Consider the following 18,002-nt stretch of genomic DNA (forward strand, 5'->3'; position numbering starts at 1 on the left):
TAAAAACCTATTTAAACATTATTGGCCATGCCCTGTACATCACAACAGTGGCTAGTGTTCAGCAGCCCATGCCCTGTACATCACCACAGTGGCTAGTGTTCAGCAGACCATGCCCTATATATCACAACAGTGGCTAGTGTTCAGCAGACCATGTCCTATACATCACAACAGTGGCTAGTGTTCAGCAGACCATGCCCTATACATCACCACAGTGGCTAGTGTTCAGCAGCCCATGCCCTATACATCACCACAGTGGCTAGTGTTCAGCAGACCATGCCCTATACATCACCACAGTGGCTTGTGTTCAGCAGACCATGTATTGTGTTTGTGTAACTCCTCTAATGTATTTGGATCATTCTGAAACGGCTCTGACCTCTGACCCTGACTTTGATCTTTTCTTGGTGTTTTTCAGGGGAGTTGAGGGGAACATGGGCGGACCAGGGATGACTGGACCTAGAGTAAGAATGGATGATCTCTAGTGATCCCTCTCTCTATTCCTCCTCCCCTCATCCATCCATACATACCGTACATCCATCTGTTTCAGGGTATGCCAGTACTGAGGGATAAACAGAGCAACAACAATCAGCCCACCACAGAAGTTTGGTGTTCACAATGCTACCTTGTCATCTAGTGATAGTAGTTGATTGTAGTTTGCCTTTTGATTGACAGGGTCTTTCTGAGAATAAAGGTGAGAGAGGAGAGAAGGGAAGTTTTTTTTTATCTTACACGTTCCTGTAACGTCCAACTTTCAGATGGCCAGTGCTCTCTTGTTGACCCATTGATTGACAGACATGCTCTGTGTTTTAGGGAGAGCCTCAGTCCGTGGCAATGATCTTCCAGCTAGTCCCACAGGCCTGTGAGCAACTGGTGCACAGTACATATCATTATACATTCACAGCACAAGCATTCCCATGGTTATGTACACTGAACAGAAATATAAACTCGACATGCAACAATTTCTACGTTTTTACTGTGTTACAGTTCATATAAGAAAATCAGTCAATTTAGATACATTCATTAGGGTCCTATTTTATGGATTTGACATGAATGGGCAGGGGCACAGCCATGGGTGGGCCTGGGAGGTATAGGGGGACAGGCCCAGCCAGTCAGAATTAGTTTTTTCTGTCCTCCGTTTCATCAGCTGTCCGAGTAGCTGGTCTCAGATGATCCCGCAGGTGAAGAAGCTGGATGTGGAGGCCCTGGGCTGGCGTGGTTACACGTGGTCTGCTGTTGTGAGGCCGGTTGGACGTACTGGCAAATTCTTTAAAATAACGTTGGAGGCGGCTTATGGTAGATAAATTAACATTTAATTATCTGACAACAGCTCTGGTGGACATTCCTGCAGTCAACATGCCAATTGCACGCTCCCTCAAAACTTTAGACACCTGTGTCATTGTGATGTGTGACAAAACTGCACATTTTAGATTGGCATTTTATTGTCCCCTGCACAAGGTGCACCTGTGTAATGATCATGCTGTTTAATCAGCTTCTTGATATGCCACACCAGTCAGGTGGATGGATTCTCTTGGCAAAGGAAAAATGCTCAACAGGGAAGCAAACAGATTTGTGCACAAAATTTGAGAGAAAGAAGCTTTTTGTGCATATGGACAATTTCTGGGGTTTTTTATTTCAGGTCATGAAACATAGGACACACTTTACTTTACATGTGGCGTTTATATTTTTGTTCAGTGTACAATGACCATGATCCATTGCGCGCCAGCTTGTTCAGTCTGTGTGGATTAGACACGGAGACCCCCGTTGACGGAGAGAAGAGAGAACGTGCGAAATGGATTGAAAGCAGTTACTGTGGGGGTATCTCTACCTGAAAATACACTGCTCAAAAAAATAAAGGGAACACTAAAATAACACATCCTAGATCTGAATGAATGAAATATTCTTATTAAATACTTTTTTCTTTACATAGTTGAATGTGCTGACAAAAAAATCGCACAAAAATTATCAATGGAAATCAAATTTATCAACCCATGGAGGTCTGGATTTGGAGTCACACTCAAAATTAAAGTGGAAAACCACACTACAGGCTGATCCAACTTTGATGTAATGTCCTGAAAACAAGTCAAAATGAGGCTCAGTAGTGTGTGTGGCCCCCACGTGCCTGTATGACCTCCCTACAACGCCTGGGCATGCTCCTGATGAGGTGGTGGATGGTCTCCTGAGGGATCTCCTCCCAGACCTGGACTAAAGCATCCGCCAACTCCTGGACAGTCTGGATGGAGCGAGACATGATGTCCCAGATGTGCTCAATTGGATTCAGGTCTGGGGAACGGGCGGGCCAGTCCATAGCATCAATGCCTTCCTCTTGCACTACGCTGACAGACACAGCAAACCTTCTTACCACAGCTCGCATTGATGTTCCATCCTGGATGAGCTGCACTACTTGAGCCACTTGTGTGGGTTGTAGACTCCGTCTCATGCTACCACTAGAGTGAAAGCACCGCCAGCATTCAAAAGTGATCAAAACATCAGCCAGGAAGCATAGGAACTGAGAAGTGGTCTGTGGTCCCCACCTGCAGAAGCACTCCTTTATTGGGGGTGTCTTGATAATTGCCTATAATTTCCACCTGTTGTCTATTCCATTTGCACAACAGCATGTGACATTTATTGTCAATCAGTGTTGCTTCCTAAGTGGACAGTTTGATTTCACAGAAGTGTGATAGACTCGGAGTTACATTGTGTTGTTTAAGTGTTCCCTTTATTTTTTTGAGCCGTGTATATGATCTTAGTGATTGATAGTTGGTATTGAGCAGTCATAAAAGTATGCCTTATTTACTTTGAAGAACTACTAAAATAGTGATTTTGTCAGACAGCATAGGCAGCAGCTCTATAGAGATGAGATGATGACTTGGAATGAAAGTCATTGAATAAAACAAATATTTTATTAAAGTAAAGTAATGTGAATAAATCATGGTTAATAAGTGAAATGGGAAGTCACTACCATCATGGAATTTTTATGAATTGTTTTATTCTGTGTTGTTACACCATTCAACCAACATAAAGCATAGTGCACTTAATGTCAAAAAAAATTACATTGAAAACTGATTATTTTTTAAATTATCGAACCAATGCCGAACTGACCTCAAAAAGCACTAATTGGCAGTGGTGGGGATACCAGTCCTGGTCAGACCACTTCTAGGCGATCAGAGTGTCTTTCATCAGTGGGTTCTTCTTTCCTCAAGGCAAAGAGGTGCCCCCGGGGGGAAAAAAACGCTTAGGGACCAACGTCCAGGGACACAAGGGGATCAAAGGATTTGCAGGTACCTTCAGCACCTGTCTTTCTATGGCTGCGTTTACACAGGAAGCCAATTCTGATTTTTTACCCAGTTATTCGCAAAATATCTAATCTGATTGGTCAATAGACAAATGAATCGCAAAATATCTAATCTGATTGGTCAATAGACAAATGAATCGCAAAATATCTAATCTGATTGGTCAATAGACAAATTAATCGCAAAATATCTAATCTGATTGGTCAATAGACAAATGAATCGCAAAATATCTAATCTGATTGGTCAATAGACAAATTAATCGCAAAATATCAGAATTGTTTTGCCTGTGTTACCGCAGCCTAGAGGAAAACATTTAAATAAAAATATTCAAAAAGGTTAATTGCTGCTTACTGACCATTTCTGATTGTGTTTGTGAAGGTCTCCTAGGTCGAGAGGATGGCCAGACGGGACCTCCAGGCATCGCAGGAGCTGTCGGACAGACAAGAGAGATCGGTCCCCAGCACCGGCTGTCATAGAGGTGCTCAACCACAAGCAGGTACAACAGCCATATCCAGTACCATGTGACAAGCTATGATCATAACATTTCCACATCCAATTGATTTTACTATTTAAAAATTGTGTTTGGTGAAAGGGGGGAAACCTAGAAACCTGTACAACTGAATGCCTTCAACTCTAATTCCTTAGTTATTACATCCACATCTTCAGCACCTGGGGAATAGTGGGTTAACTGCCTTGCTCAGGGGCAGGAAGACAGATGTTTACCTTGTCAGCTCAGGGATTTGATCCAGCAACCTTTCAGTTACTGGCCCAATGCTCTAACCACTAGGCTACCTGGTGCTATGGTCTCTTATCCGTTCATGCTTTCATCTGCATCTAATTGTACAGAGGACCCATATGTTTTATATATCAGCCTTGAGCACACTTGAAAGATGGATTTTCGTGTGACATTGGGGTCCATCTCCTTCATTTTAAGTAAAACCTTTTTAAGCACTTATGCCATTGGACCTGATGGGAAGACTGGGGCTGACGAAGCACCACAATAGAGCGTATTTGGTGCGTTGGAGCTAGTCGGTGACTCAGAGACACATGCTCCACTATAAAGGGGAAAAGGAAGTTGACCTGGTGCCTGCTCTTCACCTCTTCCTCTTCTCATGTAACACAAACGTTTCAAGTGTTTTCTCTTACATAAAAAAAATTAGGAAATGTACATGTGCACGTATTTGAATAAGTCAACCAAGTGTGTTAACAAAATTTCTAACATGTTGTATAAGACAACATTTTAATGGAAGCTAGTGGATATTTTGTTAGAAAGTATTTGTAGTAGTTAACTGATGTTCCAAACTTCACCCTGAAAATGTTTGTATGTCTATTAATTATGCTCCATGTTTTATGTTTTCATGCACTCTTTGTGTATGCATGCGCAGCATTTGACCATGAGACTGGCTTTTTACTTAAATAGTCTTCATGTTTCTACAGTAGGATGGCAATGAAGAGTAGTAACACAACCATGTCTATAAAAGTGCACTGGTTCTAACTTTCCTAATCCCCAAACAGTGGGCAAGTTTTTACTTCAATGAGATAATGATTGTATTATGTAGTTATTGCAAGACAGTACTATTAAATAGGCTACTGTTACTGGGGAATAACATTTGCAGTTGTGTATGTATGATCAGTATTATCCAATATCTAAAATCAAGAGACGTATTCTTTGTTGCAAGATCGCCACCTAGTGGTAGCTATATTGCTAGGAACAAATTATTTTAAGAATTTGTTGCAGGGGTGGATATTTCTGAGAGCACCCTCATCCGGATCAACATTCCAACATGGCAAGCCGAAAAGGTTCACATCAGAGCCGGGGAAATGGTGATAAATATTCGGTGTTGTTGCCAACTTACAATGAACGTGAGAATCTACCTCTTATTGTGTGGCTACTGGTGAAATATTTCGGTGAAAGGTTAGTAGTCGTTTCAAGTCATTAGCTACACTAGCTGTAGCCCAGAGTGAATGACAAGATCTGTAGCCCAGAATCGGAGAAGAGCTGTCATTAAATATCAGAGTCGCTAGGTGACAGCCAATGGCTTACTTTAACAATCTGCTGCTGAGATTTTCAGCCGGTCATTTGTAATATAATTTTATGAAATAACCCCTGTTTTTTTTCTTTATTTTCCTATACAATATGACTAAAAAATACCTTAATTAGCTTATTACAAATGCCTTACATCTTCATAACAACAAAAGGAATTATTTAAACATGAAACATTGTACGCTATAGACAAAAAAGACTAATCACATTTTACATGTTGTGCCTTTTTTAAAAGAGTAACGTTAATTCTTGTAAGTTAACTAACTCAATTTGAACAGATCTTGCACGTTTGTAAGACATTTTGACTGAAGATATAACTGGAACAATGCTAGAGTTAATTGTAAAGTCCCTGTTTTAATCAGTTGTCAGATTAGCATTTTATTTGTGTGCTGAGTTGAAACATCTGTTTGCTTGTTATTTACAGTGGATACAACTATGAGATTATTGTAATTGATGATGGAAGTCCGGATGGGACACTTGAAGTGGCAGAACAACTGCAGAAGATATACGGAGAGGACAAGATAGTAAGTGATTGGAATATATATTAGTAGTTGTAATTTGACATTCACATACCTGCTGACAATACACATTCGTTCTGGTTTTTTTTCCCCCTCAGCTCCTTCGACCTAGAGCAAAGAAACTAGGTTTAGGCAAGTGTCACATACTCATTCATCAAAGTGAACACAGTGTTGCATCTGTATTTTAGCACAATATCTCAGACACACTACACACACGTCTGATAATGTCATTTGATTCTTCATTCAGGTACTGCCTACATCCATGGCATTAAACATGCTACTGGGAACTATGTTTTCATAATGGACGCAGACCTCTCCCATCATGTGAGTGGATCTCCTGTATATCTGGCGGGGACAATACAATAGCAGACGAACAGGGTGGGATAGTGGCTAAGGACCCTGTACATTCAATATGTTTTAGTCCAATACTATATTTAGTTCATTTTACTATTCAGGAGGTAACTTGTGGTGTTATAAAACTTGTTTGGTTGAATAGGCTACTAGAACTAGAAGCACAAGCATTTCGCTACACTCACATTAACATCTGCTAACCATGTGTATGTGACAAATAAAATTTGATTTGAGGCCTATTTGTATACGAATGCTTCATAGACAGATGGTCTTTGAAATCCTTTGAATTCATCCATGCTAAAATACATCCGTTTGTATTTATTTTGTTTACATCCTTTTGTTTGCAGCCTAAATTCATTCCAGAATTCATAGAGTAAGTAATCTATTTAAAAATAATCCCAAAATGTGAACGTGTGTATTTTTCTTAAATGCACACATTCACTAATACGCTGCATCTCTACCACTTGATCGTCAGTTACCAAATAGCGGATGTGAATGTGTTTGTCTCCAAGGAAACAGAGAGAAGGCGGGTATGATCTAGTGTCAGGCACCCGGTACAGAGGAGACGGTGGCGTATACGGTTGGGACCTGCGCAGGAAGCTCATCAGGTAACTGCAGTGGCACACGCTCACTTCTGGTACATTAAGACTGTTGGATGGCATTTTTAAAAATTTTATTTGACCTTTATTTAACCAGGCAAGTCAGTTAAGAACAAATGACGGCTATGGGGCAGAACGACAGATTTGTTGACGATCATACCTTGTCAGCTCGGGGATTTGAACTTGCAACCTTCCGGTTACTAGTCCAACGCTCTAACCACTAGGCTACCCTGCCACCCCATTTCTCCTGCTTGTGCTAGCACACAAAGCAAGCACCTAAAGCAAGCACCTAACTCTCATGAGAGTTTAATTAAATATTCAATTTCCCTCATATCTTTCTGTCCTTCCCTTCCTATCTCTCTTACAGTCGGGGAGCTAACTATGTCACACAGGTGCTGCTGAGACCTGGGGCATCAGACCTGACTGGCAGCTTCAGGTAAGTGGCAAAATGTAAATCAGTTTGAAGAACAGCAGGTACAGTTACCACACCTGCATACCGGTATATCAGTCTCTATCTGGGAACTATTGTCGGATGAAAACCTTGTAACTCCATTTATGTCAATAAAAAAAAAAGACTCATATTTAACATGTATTGAAAGCAGTTCTCTAAACAGGACCAATAAAATGAATTCAAAATAACTTCTGAAGTTTCGGAAATATATGTTTGTTAACGGGAAAATATGGCAGTTTTTTTTCTTCTCTTCTATTTCCTGAAAAGTGAATGTTTTGGAGATGAGCGGTTTTCATTCGTCAGCAACGTAGTGGGTGTTATCTCACGTGGGTGTTTGTTCTAATGCATGATGACATCAGGCTCTACAAGAAGGAAGTACTGGAGAGTCTGGTGGAGCGGTGTGTGTCCAAAGGCTACGTCTTTCAGATGGAGATGATTGTCCGTGCTAGACAGGGGAACTACACTGTTGGAGAGGTGTGACCTTTCAACCCTTTGTGTGTTTTGTGTTCGTCGTGCCATTTTGAACGCTTGTCATGTCAATAGGTTGTATGTAAGTTAAACTAGATTTTTTTTTTTCTCTCTCTGTCTTCCAAACAGGTTCCGATTTCGTTTGTGGATCGTGTTTATGGGGAGTCAAAACTGGGAGGAAATGAAATAGTATCGTTCCTGAAAGGACTGCTTACTCTCTTTGCGACAACATGATTTATGAAGCTCTAGGTTCGGACTCAGCAGCATTGCTTTTATGATGTTTTTTGTTGTTGTCATTAAGTCAGGGCGTTTAGTGGAGTAATTAGCCAACATCAAAATGGAAAATGACAAGACTATGCCCTTTTTTTTATAAATCGTTGATTATTGGCAAGAAAAGCACAGATGGTAATTAATTAGACTAATTAATATCCCCTCCCTAGAGTCTAGATGTATCTCCAAACCAGTGGAGGCTGTTGAGGGGAGGACGGCGTACAGTAATGGCTGGAACGGAGCAAATGGAATGTGTTTTGATGTATTTAATACCATTCCTCCTATTACGCTCCAGAGATGACCACGAGCCCATCCTCCCTGGTTAAGGGAGTCACAGTCACAAGATCCTTATGTATACTTATAGATGAACTTATTTTCACATTTTTCTAAGATTTGTATTCAGCCAAACCTGAGAGACCTGTGATTGTTGTAAAAAAAATAAATCAATGGTAATAAATAGTTGACCTTATTTCCTATTATTTTGAATTGGTTGCTGCATGGCTCTTTACTTCATTGGAATCTATGTAAACTGTCAAATGTGCATAGGCAGAAACAAACACAATACACATGGTTAGTGTGCTAATTGGCCCGCATTGTTTAACCTGCACTGTGTTCATCTGGTTTCCTACACTAACAACAGTGAGTGTGACAGTATTTTCTTTCTTTACCCAGTGATCTGAAGTTCTCACAAAAGATGTAACATGCAAATCAAACACAATATAGCAGGATGCTTAGGCTCCTGCATGTTTCAACATTGAAAGGATGATATTAGTTTGGAATGTAATGCCCAGAACATGGTGCAATGGGGAGAAGTCAACAATGGCCTTCAATGGGCCTTGCCTTTGCTGCCTTGGAAGATTACAATCCTTAAACATTAAAAAGATGAGACCTTGAAGGAGACCATAACTAATCACCCATTAATTTAAATCCAATATTCACATGATATGGTCTCTCCATCCCTCCACCACCCCAATCTCCCAGAGGCCCATGCCAAGATGGGCAGAGAACAATTTGCACTCAGGCTTGGGAAATACCCCAGACTCAGGAAAGTAGTCCCGGTGAGTTTAGTGTAATGGGAACGTATCATAGAACAGCGCCACCTACTGTTCTCATTGCACTCTGACGTTGGGCAAGTGCAAAGGCACTGTGAGTACTGAGGCACTGTATACATCCGACCCTCTGCAATGTAGGAAGCCAGATGTAGTCCTATAACGCATGCGTTCATGCCATGCTAAACTAGAGTGCGCCAGCTGTTGGTTAAATCTAGCAAATGCAGCTCGAGCTTGTTTACCCCAGTCCCTCAGGCATAGAAACTACCGACCCCTGACAGACGTTGAAGAACGACCTAGGACAGCATCTGAGGCCTGTCTTGAAAGGTAAGAGCATATAAAGCTAATTGATTTAACACACTAATTGAGTTGTTTAATAAGGCTCGACTCATATGGATATCACAATGAGTATTAAAAAAAAATGCTACTCAAACACCTATGTCACTTCCGCCCTTTCAATTGCGCCATTTTGGATAGGGCAGTTTCCAGGCTGCTAGGGGTGTATTGTCTCTGTAGGAAGAGACGGGAGTGCGTTATCAGTGAACAGTCACAGAGTTAACACATTCTTGGACGAGGGGTTCCTCGTAATATTTACTACAACGCCAGCCACACTATATGTCCCTACAATGGGCGTTCTATGTGTTTTATCTAGCTAACTAAATGAGTTTCAATGGCACTCCATACCCGGTAGCCGAGAAGGATAGTGTGTGTCGGACAGTAGTGAGAGGAGTCGAGCTCCCTCTCTCGGTGTGGTGTGACCGCTTGGAGAGAAGACGGCAAGGCGGTTAACCCCGGCTGCGTATTTGGAGCAATAGGAGTGAACGTGCCTAACGCATTGTCTCCCTGTTTCTCTTGATGTGATATAATTTACTACAACAAGAGAGCACCGGATTTGAGACCAGGTAAACACATCATACTCCGCTTTTCAGATAACCAAGCTAGTAAGGATACACAGCTAACTGGGTTTAGCCACCGTAACGTTATGATGATGCGTTGTTCGTTCATAGTTACGGTCGGGGAAGAAGAAGATAAATTTTATATATATATATATATACTCTTAACATGACATGGGTTGATACTTGAGAATAACAAATAAAACAACGTGGAGTATTATGATATAATAGTTAAAAGGTACAATCCATTAAATAAAACAATTTAAAAAAAATACAATTATGATAGCGTATATCATAAGTTATAGGTGAACATGACACCGCTTTTGTCTCGCTAAACTTGGGCACTGAGTGGCGCTCAGAATCAGCACTGACCGAAGATCTTTTTCTAATACTCGGTTAGCAGCTGCTAGTTCGCGGTGTTTCTACGTGCGCTTCCCTTTGTGGTGGCTCACTACTACACTAGCTACTGCTAGCAAGCTACTATCGCCTATCGAATCTAACGTGCGTGGAGAATAATACCAGATCAGATGTTATTTTGGCGTAAAGCCACGATGGAAAGATGCATGTAGTAATCGTGTTAGATCTATGTGTATCCTCTTTCGTTGGTCAACCAGATGTAGACATTAAACAATATAAATCATTGACTTCAATCAAAGCCATAACCACATCAATAAGAGGGGAGATGGAGATAGCTCGTGAATAACCTCCCCTACTCGCTTAGTTATTACTAGTCACATTTGACCTATATTAGGTCCCTTCTCTTATCAAATGTAACCGTATTTTTCTAACATTATTTAAAAAAAAAGTGAACCGGGATTTATAATCAAGTCTGGTAACGTTACCAGATTCATTCAGCAACTTGAGAGAGAGACTAGGTGACACGGGGTTATTATCCGCACATCGCAGGTTTGATTTTGACTGTCGTGATGTCGTATGAGAAAGTAGTGTCCCGCCTCCTTTATTCACGTCACGCAACTATCACAATTGCTATGTGATTTAATGTTCCAGCTTTTTTTTTACATGTACGGTGTCAACATTGTCTTGGAGGTTAGTTTCATACTCTATTGATTCAACCCTCTGTTCACATGGTCCCTGTGTGAGGGCAATCAGGATGAAGACTGGTGGTGAACTCGATTGAACCTTTTGGGAATTTATGCTAGGTGTTCTACTTAAATGCCAACCGTCTTTATGTGGTGTTTCTGGTCATAGATGACCCTTTGCTGACAGGATATGACTGATACAATCAACTTTTTTTTTTTTTTTGGTAAGCAATGTGTTTTGGAGGATCAGAGGTGACCAGAGCAAATGGCATCATTGATTCTTAGGACAGACATAGCTCCGTTGTATATATGAGATAGGACATAAGGTTTATGGGTAAAATATAGACTACTACTATCTTCCTCTCATCAGCTGTTGAGTGGCTATTCTCTGCTGGCTACCCACCCAGCCCCCACTCCCCTGTAGACACATTGTAGATGTTGGGTTCTGCTGCTGACTCAATAGGAGGCGCCATTCCGTGATCACAGAGAGGCTGCAGAAAAGGGGGCAGGCAGAGCAATGGAGGCCTTACATAATGGAGGCAGAGCTGTCCTCTAGCGCCATCTACAAGCCATGGGAGAAAGCATTGGCAGGAGTAAGCCCAGCCAGCAAGGTAGTCAGGCAGTCAGGCAACATTCAGCTCAGCAAGGTAGTCGGGCAGCCAGACAACATTCAGCTCGGCAAGGTAGTCAGGCAGCCAGACAACATTCAGCTCGGCAAGGTAGTCGGGCAGCCAGACAACATTCAGCTCAGCAAGGTAGTCGGGCAGCCAGACAACATTCAGCTCGGCAAGGTAGTCGGGCAGCCAGACAACATTCAGCTCGGCAAGGTAGTCAGGCAGCCAGACAACATTCAGCTCGGCAAGGTAGTCAGGCAGCCAGACAACATTCAGCTCGGCAAGGTAGTCAGGCAGCCAGACAACATTCAGCTCGGCAAGGTAGTCAGGCAGCCAGACAACATTCAGCTCGGCAAGGTAGTCAGGCAGCCAGACAACATTCAGCTCGGCAAGGTAGTCAGGCAGCCAGACAACATTCAGCTCGGCAAGGTAGTCAGGCAGCCAGACAACATTCAGCTCGGCAAGGTAGTCAAGCAGCCAGACAACATTCAGCTCGGCAAGGTAGTCAGGCAGCCAGACAACATTCAGCTCGGCAAGGTAGTCAGGCAGCCAGACAACATTCAGCTCGGCAAGGTAGTCAGGCAGCCAGACAACATTCAGCTCGGCAAGGTAGTCAGGCAGCCAGACAACTTTCAGCTCGGCAGCAATGTTCCATCTTCTGGAACATACGACAAGAGCTATGGCATCGGTGGGTGGGTGGATGGATGAAGAGTGTTTGGCCTTGTACTGCTTGTTGCTAAAGCATCGTGTCCTGACCTTTGACCTGAATAGAGAATCAATTCTATAGTGTTACCATTGTGCAGCATTGGCTGGAATATAACAAACCAAACAGCCCAGACAGACAGACGTATAAAGGTGGTAGTGGTAAGGTCATAAAGGATAGACTTGAGTGATGCTGCTGAGGTAAACCACTGATGGATTTATGATGAAAGGTGACTGGCAGGCAGCAAGTATTCTTGTGGCATTGTTTCACAGGGGCAGTAGAGTAACAATCACTGAAGTGGATATTAGCTCTAGTGTTATTTGGGAAATGTGTTTCCATCCCCCAGGGTTTTTGTTTTGGGTCTACTGAAGGCTGCTCTCTACAACAATGGATGTTGTTCATATGTTGACCTGGGGTGTATTCACTAGGAACTAAATGGAAGCAAACAGAATGAAACGGGGGCGGGACCTACCTGAATTGGTTTTCATTGCGAAACGTTTTCCATTTGGAGTAAATGTTTTCCGTTGCAAAACGTTTAGCAACTGTTTACTTCGTCAAATGAATACGCCCCTGAACTCACCTGTTGCTCTCCCCTGTCCACCTACCTGTGTCCCTCCCTTTTCCAGGTGGGCAGAATGTTCCAGCTCCCGGTCAACAACCTGGGCAGCTTACGGAAAGCCAGGAGAAATGTCAAGCGGGTTCTGGGAGACATTGGCCTGGAGTTTTGTAAAGACCACATTGAGGTGAGCTATCCATGTGTGAGCATGCCCCTTGATACACATTATCACACGGAAGAGATAATAGCTCATTCATTAATAGCAAATTTAATTAATCAGTCTAGAAACATTTCAGCCATCAACTTAGGAAGCCTCAAATTTCTCCCGTCTGTTTGACGTTATAATAAATGAGCCCAGTCCGCAACTATGATAGGTCGTCGACTCCTAGCCAATCATCTCTGTCAGACTTGACGTTTTGTATTGACTCTATATGAATTGTGATTAATCGTGTATTTCTCTCCCTTTTAGGACTACAAAGACTATGTCCCTGATAATAACGAGTTCTACATCAAGCACACCACCTGGGATGATGTATGTGTGTGGGATCCTTCACTGACCAAATCCCAGGTGAGTGGCTCACGGCCTGCCTGGAGGGGCACACTGGAACACCTTGTATTTTAGCGTTGTTGCTCTTTTGTCTCTTAAAGGCTTTTAACTGGGTTGTTGTCTGTTTTATTTTCAATAAATAACGTTTTATTTACATAGAGTAAATGTCATCACACGACTGACCACTGTCTCTATCCCCCCCGTCCCCCCCCCCGTCCGTCCGTCTCCCCCCCCGTCTCGTCTCCCAGGACTACAGATCAAAGCCTTTCTGCTGTTCCGGCTGCCCTTTTTCCTCCAAATTTTTCTCAGCGTACAAGAGTCACTTCCGCAATGTCCACAGTGAGGACTTCGAGAGCCGCATCCTGCTTAACTGCCCCTACTGCACCTACAATGGGAACAAGAAGACTCTGGAGACGCACATCAAGCTGTTCCACATGCCCAACAACGTGGTTCGCCAGGGCCCCGGGGGCATGCAGGGGGCAGTGGGTGGGCTGAAGGACGCCATGCAGCTGGGCAAGAGGCCCGGCGAGAGCATCGAGCAGGCGGTGTACTACTGCAAGAAGTGCACCTACAGGGACCCGCTTTACAACGTGGTGCGCAAACACATCTACCGAGAACACTTTCAGCATGTGGCCAAGCCCTACCTGGTTAAGCTTGAGGAAAAGGCCACGCCCAACGGTTCCGCAGCAGGTACCACCACGGGCACAGGGAACACAGACCGCAGCAGTAATGCAAACGCCAACAGCAACACCATCCACTGCAAGCGCTGCCTCTTTTTGCCACGCACCTATGAGGCACTGGTGCAGCATGTTATTGAGGACCACGAGCGAATCGGTTACCAGGTGACCGCCATGATTGGTCACACAAACGTGGTGGTACCTCGCGCCAAACCTGTCATCGTGGTATCCCCGAAGACGGGGGAGAAGACTGTCATCGGGGTAGGACCTAAAGGTCAGCTAGTGACCACCACAGTGGGCGGGGTCCGCTCCGTTTCTACCCAGAACCTCAGCAGAATCGTCATCCCAAAGTCAGGCCTGAGCTCAACGGGACTCCTGTCTGGGGTTCACCTGAAGCAAGGGGCATTTGGGTTAAAGAGTGGGACTACCCAATCCTTCTCTATAGGCGGGCAGCAGGTGAGAATCACTTTGCCTGGCAACGCAAAGGTGTCTGTGCCCCAGCATTCTCAAGCAGCCAAACAGAACCTCACTGGTGGTTTGCGGAGCCCCATAGTGGTGAGTTCCTCCTCGTCTACGCTCAACTCCCGGGTCCAGGCGGCTGCCGCCACGGTGGCCTCAGTCACGGCCAAAGGGAAGGGGGGTAACTCTGTCCTGGGCACGTCGTACACACAGAAGTGGAAAATCTGCACCATCTGCAACGAGCTCTTCCCTGAGAATGTGTACAGCTCGCACTTTGAGAAGGAGCACAAGGCGGAGAAAGTACCTGCCGTGGCCAACTACATCATGAAGATCCACAACTTCACCAGCAAGTGTCTGTACTGCAACCGCTACCTGCCCAGCGACACACTCCTCAACCACATGCTGATCCACGGCCTGTCGTGCCCGCACTGCCGCGCCACCTTCAACGACGTGGAGAAGATGGTTTCGCACATGCGACAGTCCCACCCGGACGAGACGGTGGGGCCACGCACCGATTCCCCTCTGACTTTCGACCTCACTCTGCAGCAGGGCAACCCCAAGAACGTCCAGCTGATTGTCACCACCTACAACATGAGAGACGCACCGCAGGAGTCCGTGGCCCTCCATGCCCAGAGTGCCTCGTCGTCCACTCAGACGGGCAAGAGGACCGTGCCCAGCCAACCCCCAAAGATGCCCTCTGATTCAGAAGATGGCTCGCCTGCCAAGAGTGCACCTCAGGCGGCCGTACCGTACAAGAAAGACGTGGGCAAGACTCTGTGCCCGCTGTGCTTCTCCATCCTCAAGGGCCCCATCTCTGATGCACTGGCACACCATCTGAGAGAGAGGCATCAGGTTATCCAAACCGTGCACCCGGTGGAGAAAAAACTCACCTACAAATGTATCCACTGTTTGGGTGTGTACACAAGCAACATGACAGCCTCCACCATCACTCTGCACCTCGTCCACTGCCGCGGTGTGGGGAAGACCCAGAACGGGCAGGAAAGCAGGCCTGCGCCCTCCCCCAGGGTCTCCCAGGCCCAGGGCATTAGCCTCAAACGGGCCGGCTTCGAAAACTGTGACCCAAACGACCCAAAGCGGCGTAAGCTGCCGCCTGGAGAGCTAGAGAGCCCTGCAGCTTTCGTAGAGAATCCAGATGACCCTGTCAACCTGATCCTTGACCCCAAAGGTCACGAGGATGAGTCGTACGAGGCGCGGAAAGCCTTCCTTTCGCAGTACTTCAACCGCGAGCCCTACCCAACGCGTAGGGAGGTGGAAAAACTAGCCTCAAGTCTGTGGTTGTGGAAGTCTGATATCTCCAGCCACTTCACCAACCGCAGGAGGAAATGCACGCGGGACTGTGAGACCCAGAAGGCTGAAGTGTTGCTGGGCTTCAACATGCAGGACATCAGCCAGCTCAGCCACGAACTGACCTTCGACTCTGAGTGCTTGTTTGAGGGCAAAGGAGACCGTGGAGAGACAGTGGAGAGGCGGACGTCCAGGATGTGCATCGGACGGTCTGAGCAGGCCATTCAGCGCATGGAGGAGAGGGCTGTGGCTAACGGTGGTGCTACTCCCCAGCTGGGTATTTCAACAGGGTCTGGCAGTGAGGCCAGGGTCACAACCCAGCCCAACTGTGGGGCCAAGAGCGACCAAAACAAGACGATCGGAAGCACCTTAAAACAGAGGGGGCCTAAGTATCTTTCAGAACCCATAGCTATTGACTCAGATAGCAATGAGGATGAAATAGATGATGAGGAGGAGGAGAAGGATGAAACGGGAGCAGTAGAAGTGAATTCCATGGGTAATGACAGGCTGGCTGCTGGGAGAGAGGGAGAGGTGGTAGGGACAGGGGACCACTCCAGCCCAGACCTAGAGGACATGGAGGAGGACATGGAGGAGGAGGAGGAGGAAGAAGAAGAGGGTCATGTAGAGAATGGATATGGCTCAACGCTGCTGGAAAGGCAGGCTAAAGGGAAGGAAGCTGTTGCCAAACTGGGTCAATCGGGAAGTGGAAAAACTAGGGCCCAACTCGGCAAGCATCAGGTCTGACCAATTGACACAAACAGATGACACGACGCGCACAGAGACGTTACATTTGATCCAACAGCTCTGCCTCACCAGAACTTTAGAGCTAGAAATGGTCAATGGTGTCATGAAGGAGACGAGGTGAGAAGGAGAGCCACTTTCCTTTTCACTTCCACAAGCCATCCAATGATATTTAAACATGTCAAATGTCAAAAGGCCAATTTAAAGCTGCTCTGCAGTCCTAAAGTAGCTGTGAGTGATGTAAGATTTGTGAACAGTTTATATCTTACCTCCAGGGAGGTAAGAGAACCCTGAAATTATTTGCCTTCTATTTACTTTACGAGAAAATTCAGATGAGTACTTATTCTTGTCCATTTGGCGACGAGTTTCACTGTGGCATATAACTTGAGTTATTACCATTTTACTAGCTTTTAAGAGAAACTAGAGAATCCCCCATTTTTTTTTTCGTTGCAGGTATGCAGGAATAGCTTAGTGTATATTTGTACAGTCTTTTAGATCTGTTTGGAGAGAAGTTGCTATAGATGTACTCATTAAATATTTTCTTGTCTTTCTGTGTACCAGCTAGCTGTGTATGTTCTACATTGGTTTGCTAGATGTTGCTTTGGTGACTGGTATTTTCTCTGTTTTGTTATTTTTATTTTTTTAACAAAACCATAGCGTTTTTGCTAAATAAAATATATATATATATATATATATATATATATAAATGCACATTTTAAATGAACATAATTGATTGCTTTTGTTTTTTTTTCGCTGTTTGTTTACTATGATTGATTATACTTTTTTATTTGCAGTAATAACTTTGGTTCTATTGAAGGAGTTCCTCGTATCCTTCTCCCCGTTAGTGGAAGGGCCATTTGGACTGATCTCTGTAGCCCTGTGCTTTGTAGTCTAGACTGTACTTCTCTTCACTCACCTATTCCTTATTTTACCACCGAGAATAGACGTTTGCTGTCGCCTTTGAAACAGAGAGCATTCGCTATTAATATGACGTTTCTGTGTGTATGTTTTAATTTGTGATCTTCAATTTGATTTGTTTTTTGTTTTTTAACTTGAGCATCTATGAACAATAAAGTGTTGCGTTGTGCTTCTCCTGGTCCAACCTATTTTCCTATGTCTTATGCTCTGATGTGATACACCCCTTTTTTTTAATGGAGACTAGATCTGGTTTGTCCTAAGAAGTAGCACTTCAAGTCAGGTTTTCCCAAACGTAACCCATGAGCTAGCTGTAAACGGTCACTGGTGATACAAATCCTATTGTCTCCGGTATTATTACAGTTCATTTTGACCGGAAATTACACACGGTTAAACACGGTTTTCGGTGTGTAAAACAAGGGGTTCATGAGTTTAGTCCATGTGAGCTATGCTATTCTGTGAGACTGGAGCATGAGGCGTCTGGGACTTAGTGGACCCACTACTGGTTGAGATGG

General features: G+C 44.3%; 2 protein-coding genes across 3 annotated transcripts; both read left to right on the top strand.

The window, feature by feature from the left end:
- Positions 1–5,021: 5,021 nt before the first annotated feature.
- On the top strand, positions 5,022–8,467 carry LOC110492631 (dolichol-phosphate mannosyltransferase subunit 1). The gene is made up of 10 exons (XM_021567057.2): positions 5,022–5,202; positions 5,756–5,855; positions 5,948–5,981; positions 6,097–6,173; positions 6,548–6,573; positions 6,713–6,808; positions 7,167–7,235; positions 7,610–7,724; positions 7,848–7,967; positions 8,159–8,467. The coding sequence occupies exons 1-9, from the start codon at positions 5,072–5,074 to the stop codon at positions 7,950–7,952; spliced, it is 753 nt and encodes a 250-aa protein (XP_021422732.2). The 5' UTR covers positions 5,022–5,071; the 3' UTR covers positions 7,953–7,967; positions 8,159–8,467.
- Positions 8,468–9,203: 736 nt separating this feature from the next.
- Positions 9,204–17,674, top strand: LOC110492632 (activity-dependent neuroprotector homeobox protein). 2 transcript variants are annotated; one of them, XM_036947652.1, is made up of 4 exons: positions 9,204–9,364; positions 12,914–13,030; positions 13,313–13,411; positions 13,639–17,674. In XM_036947652.1, the coding sequence occupies exons 2-4, from the start codon at positions 12,923–12,925 to the stop codon at positions 16,573–16,575; spliced, it is 3,144 nt and encodes a 1,047-aa protein (XP_036803547.1). In that variant the 5' UTR covers positions 9,204–9,364; positions 12,914–12,922; the 3' UTR covers positions 16,576–17,674. The 2 variants fall into 2 exon arrangements, with proteins under 2 accessions (XP_036803547.1, XP_036803546.1); XM_036947651.1 differs by lacking the exon at positions 9,204–9,364 and adding an exon at positions 9,487–9,939.
- Positions 17,675–18,002: the final 328 nt, after the last annotated feature.

The sequence above is a fragment of the Oncorhynchus mykiss genome, chromosome 16 (genome assembly GCF_013265735.2).
Source record: "Oncorhynchus mykiss isolate Arlee chromosome 16, USDA_OmykA_1.1, whole genome shotgun sequence".
NCBI lineage: Eukaryota > Metazoa > Chordata > Actinopteri > Salmoniformes > Salmonidae > Oncorhynchus > Oncorhynchus mykiss.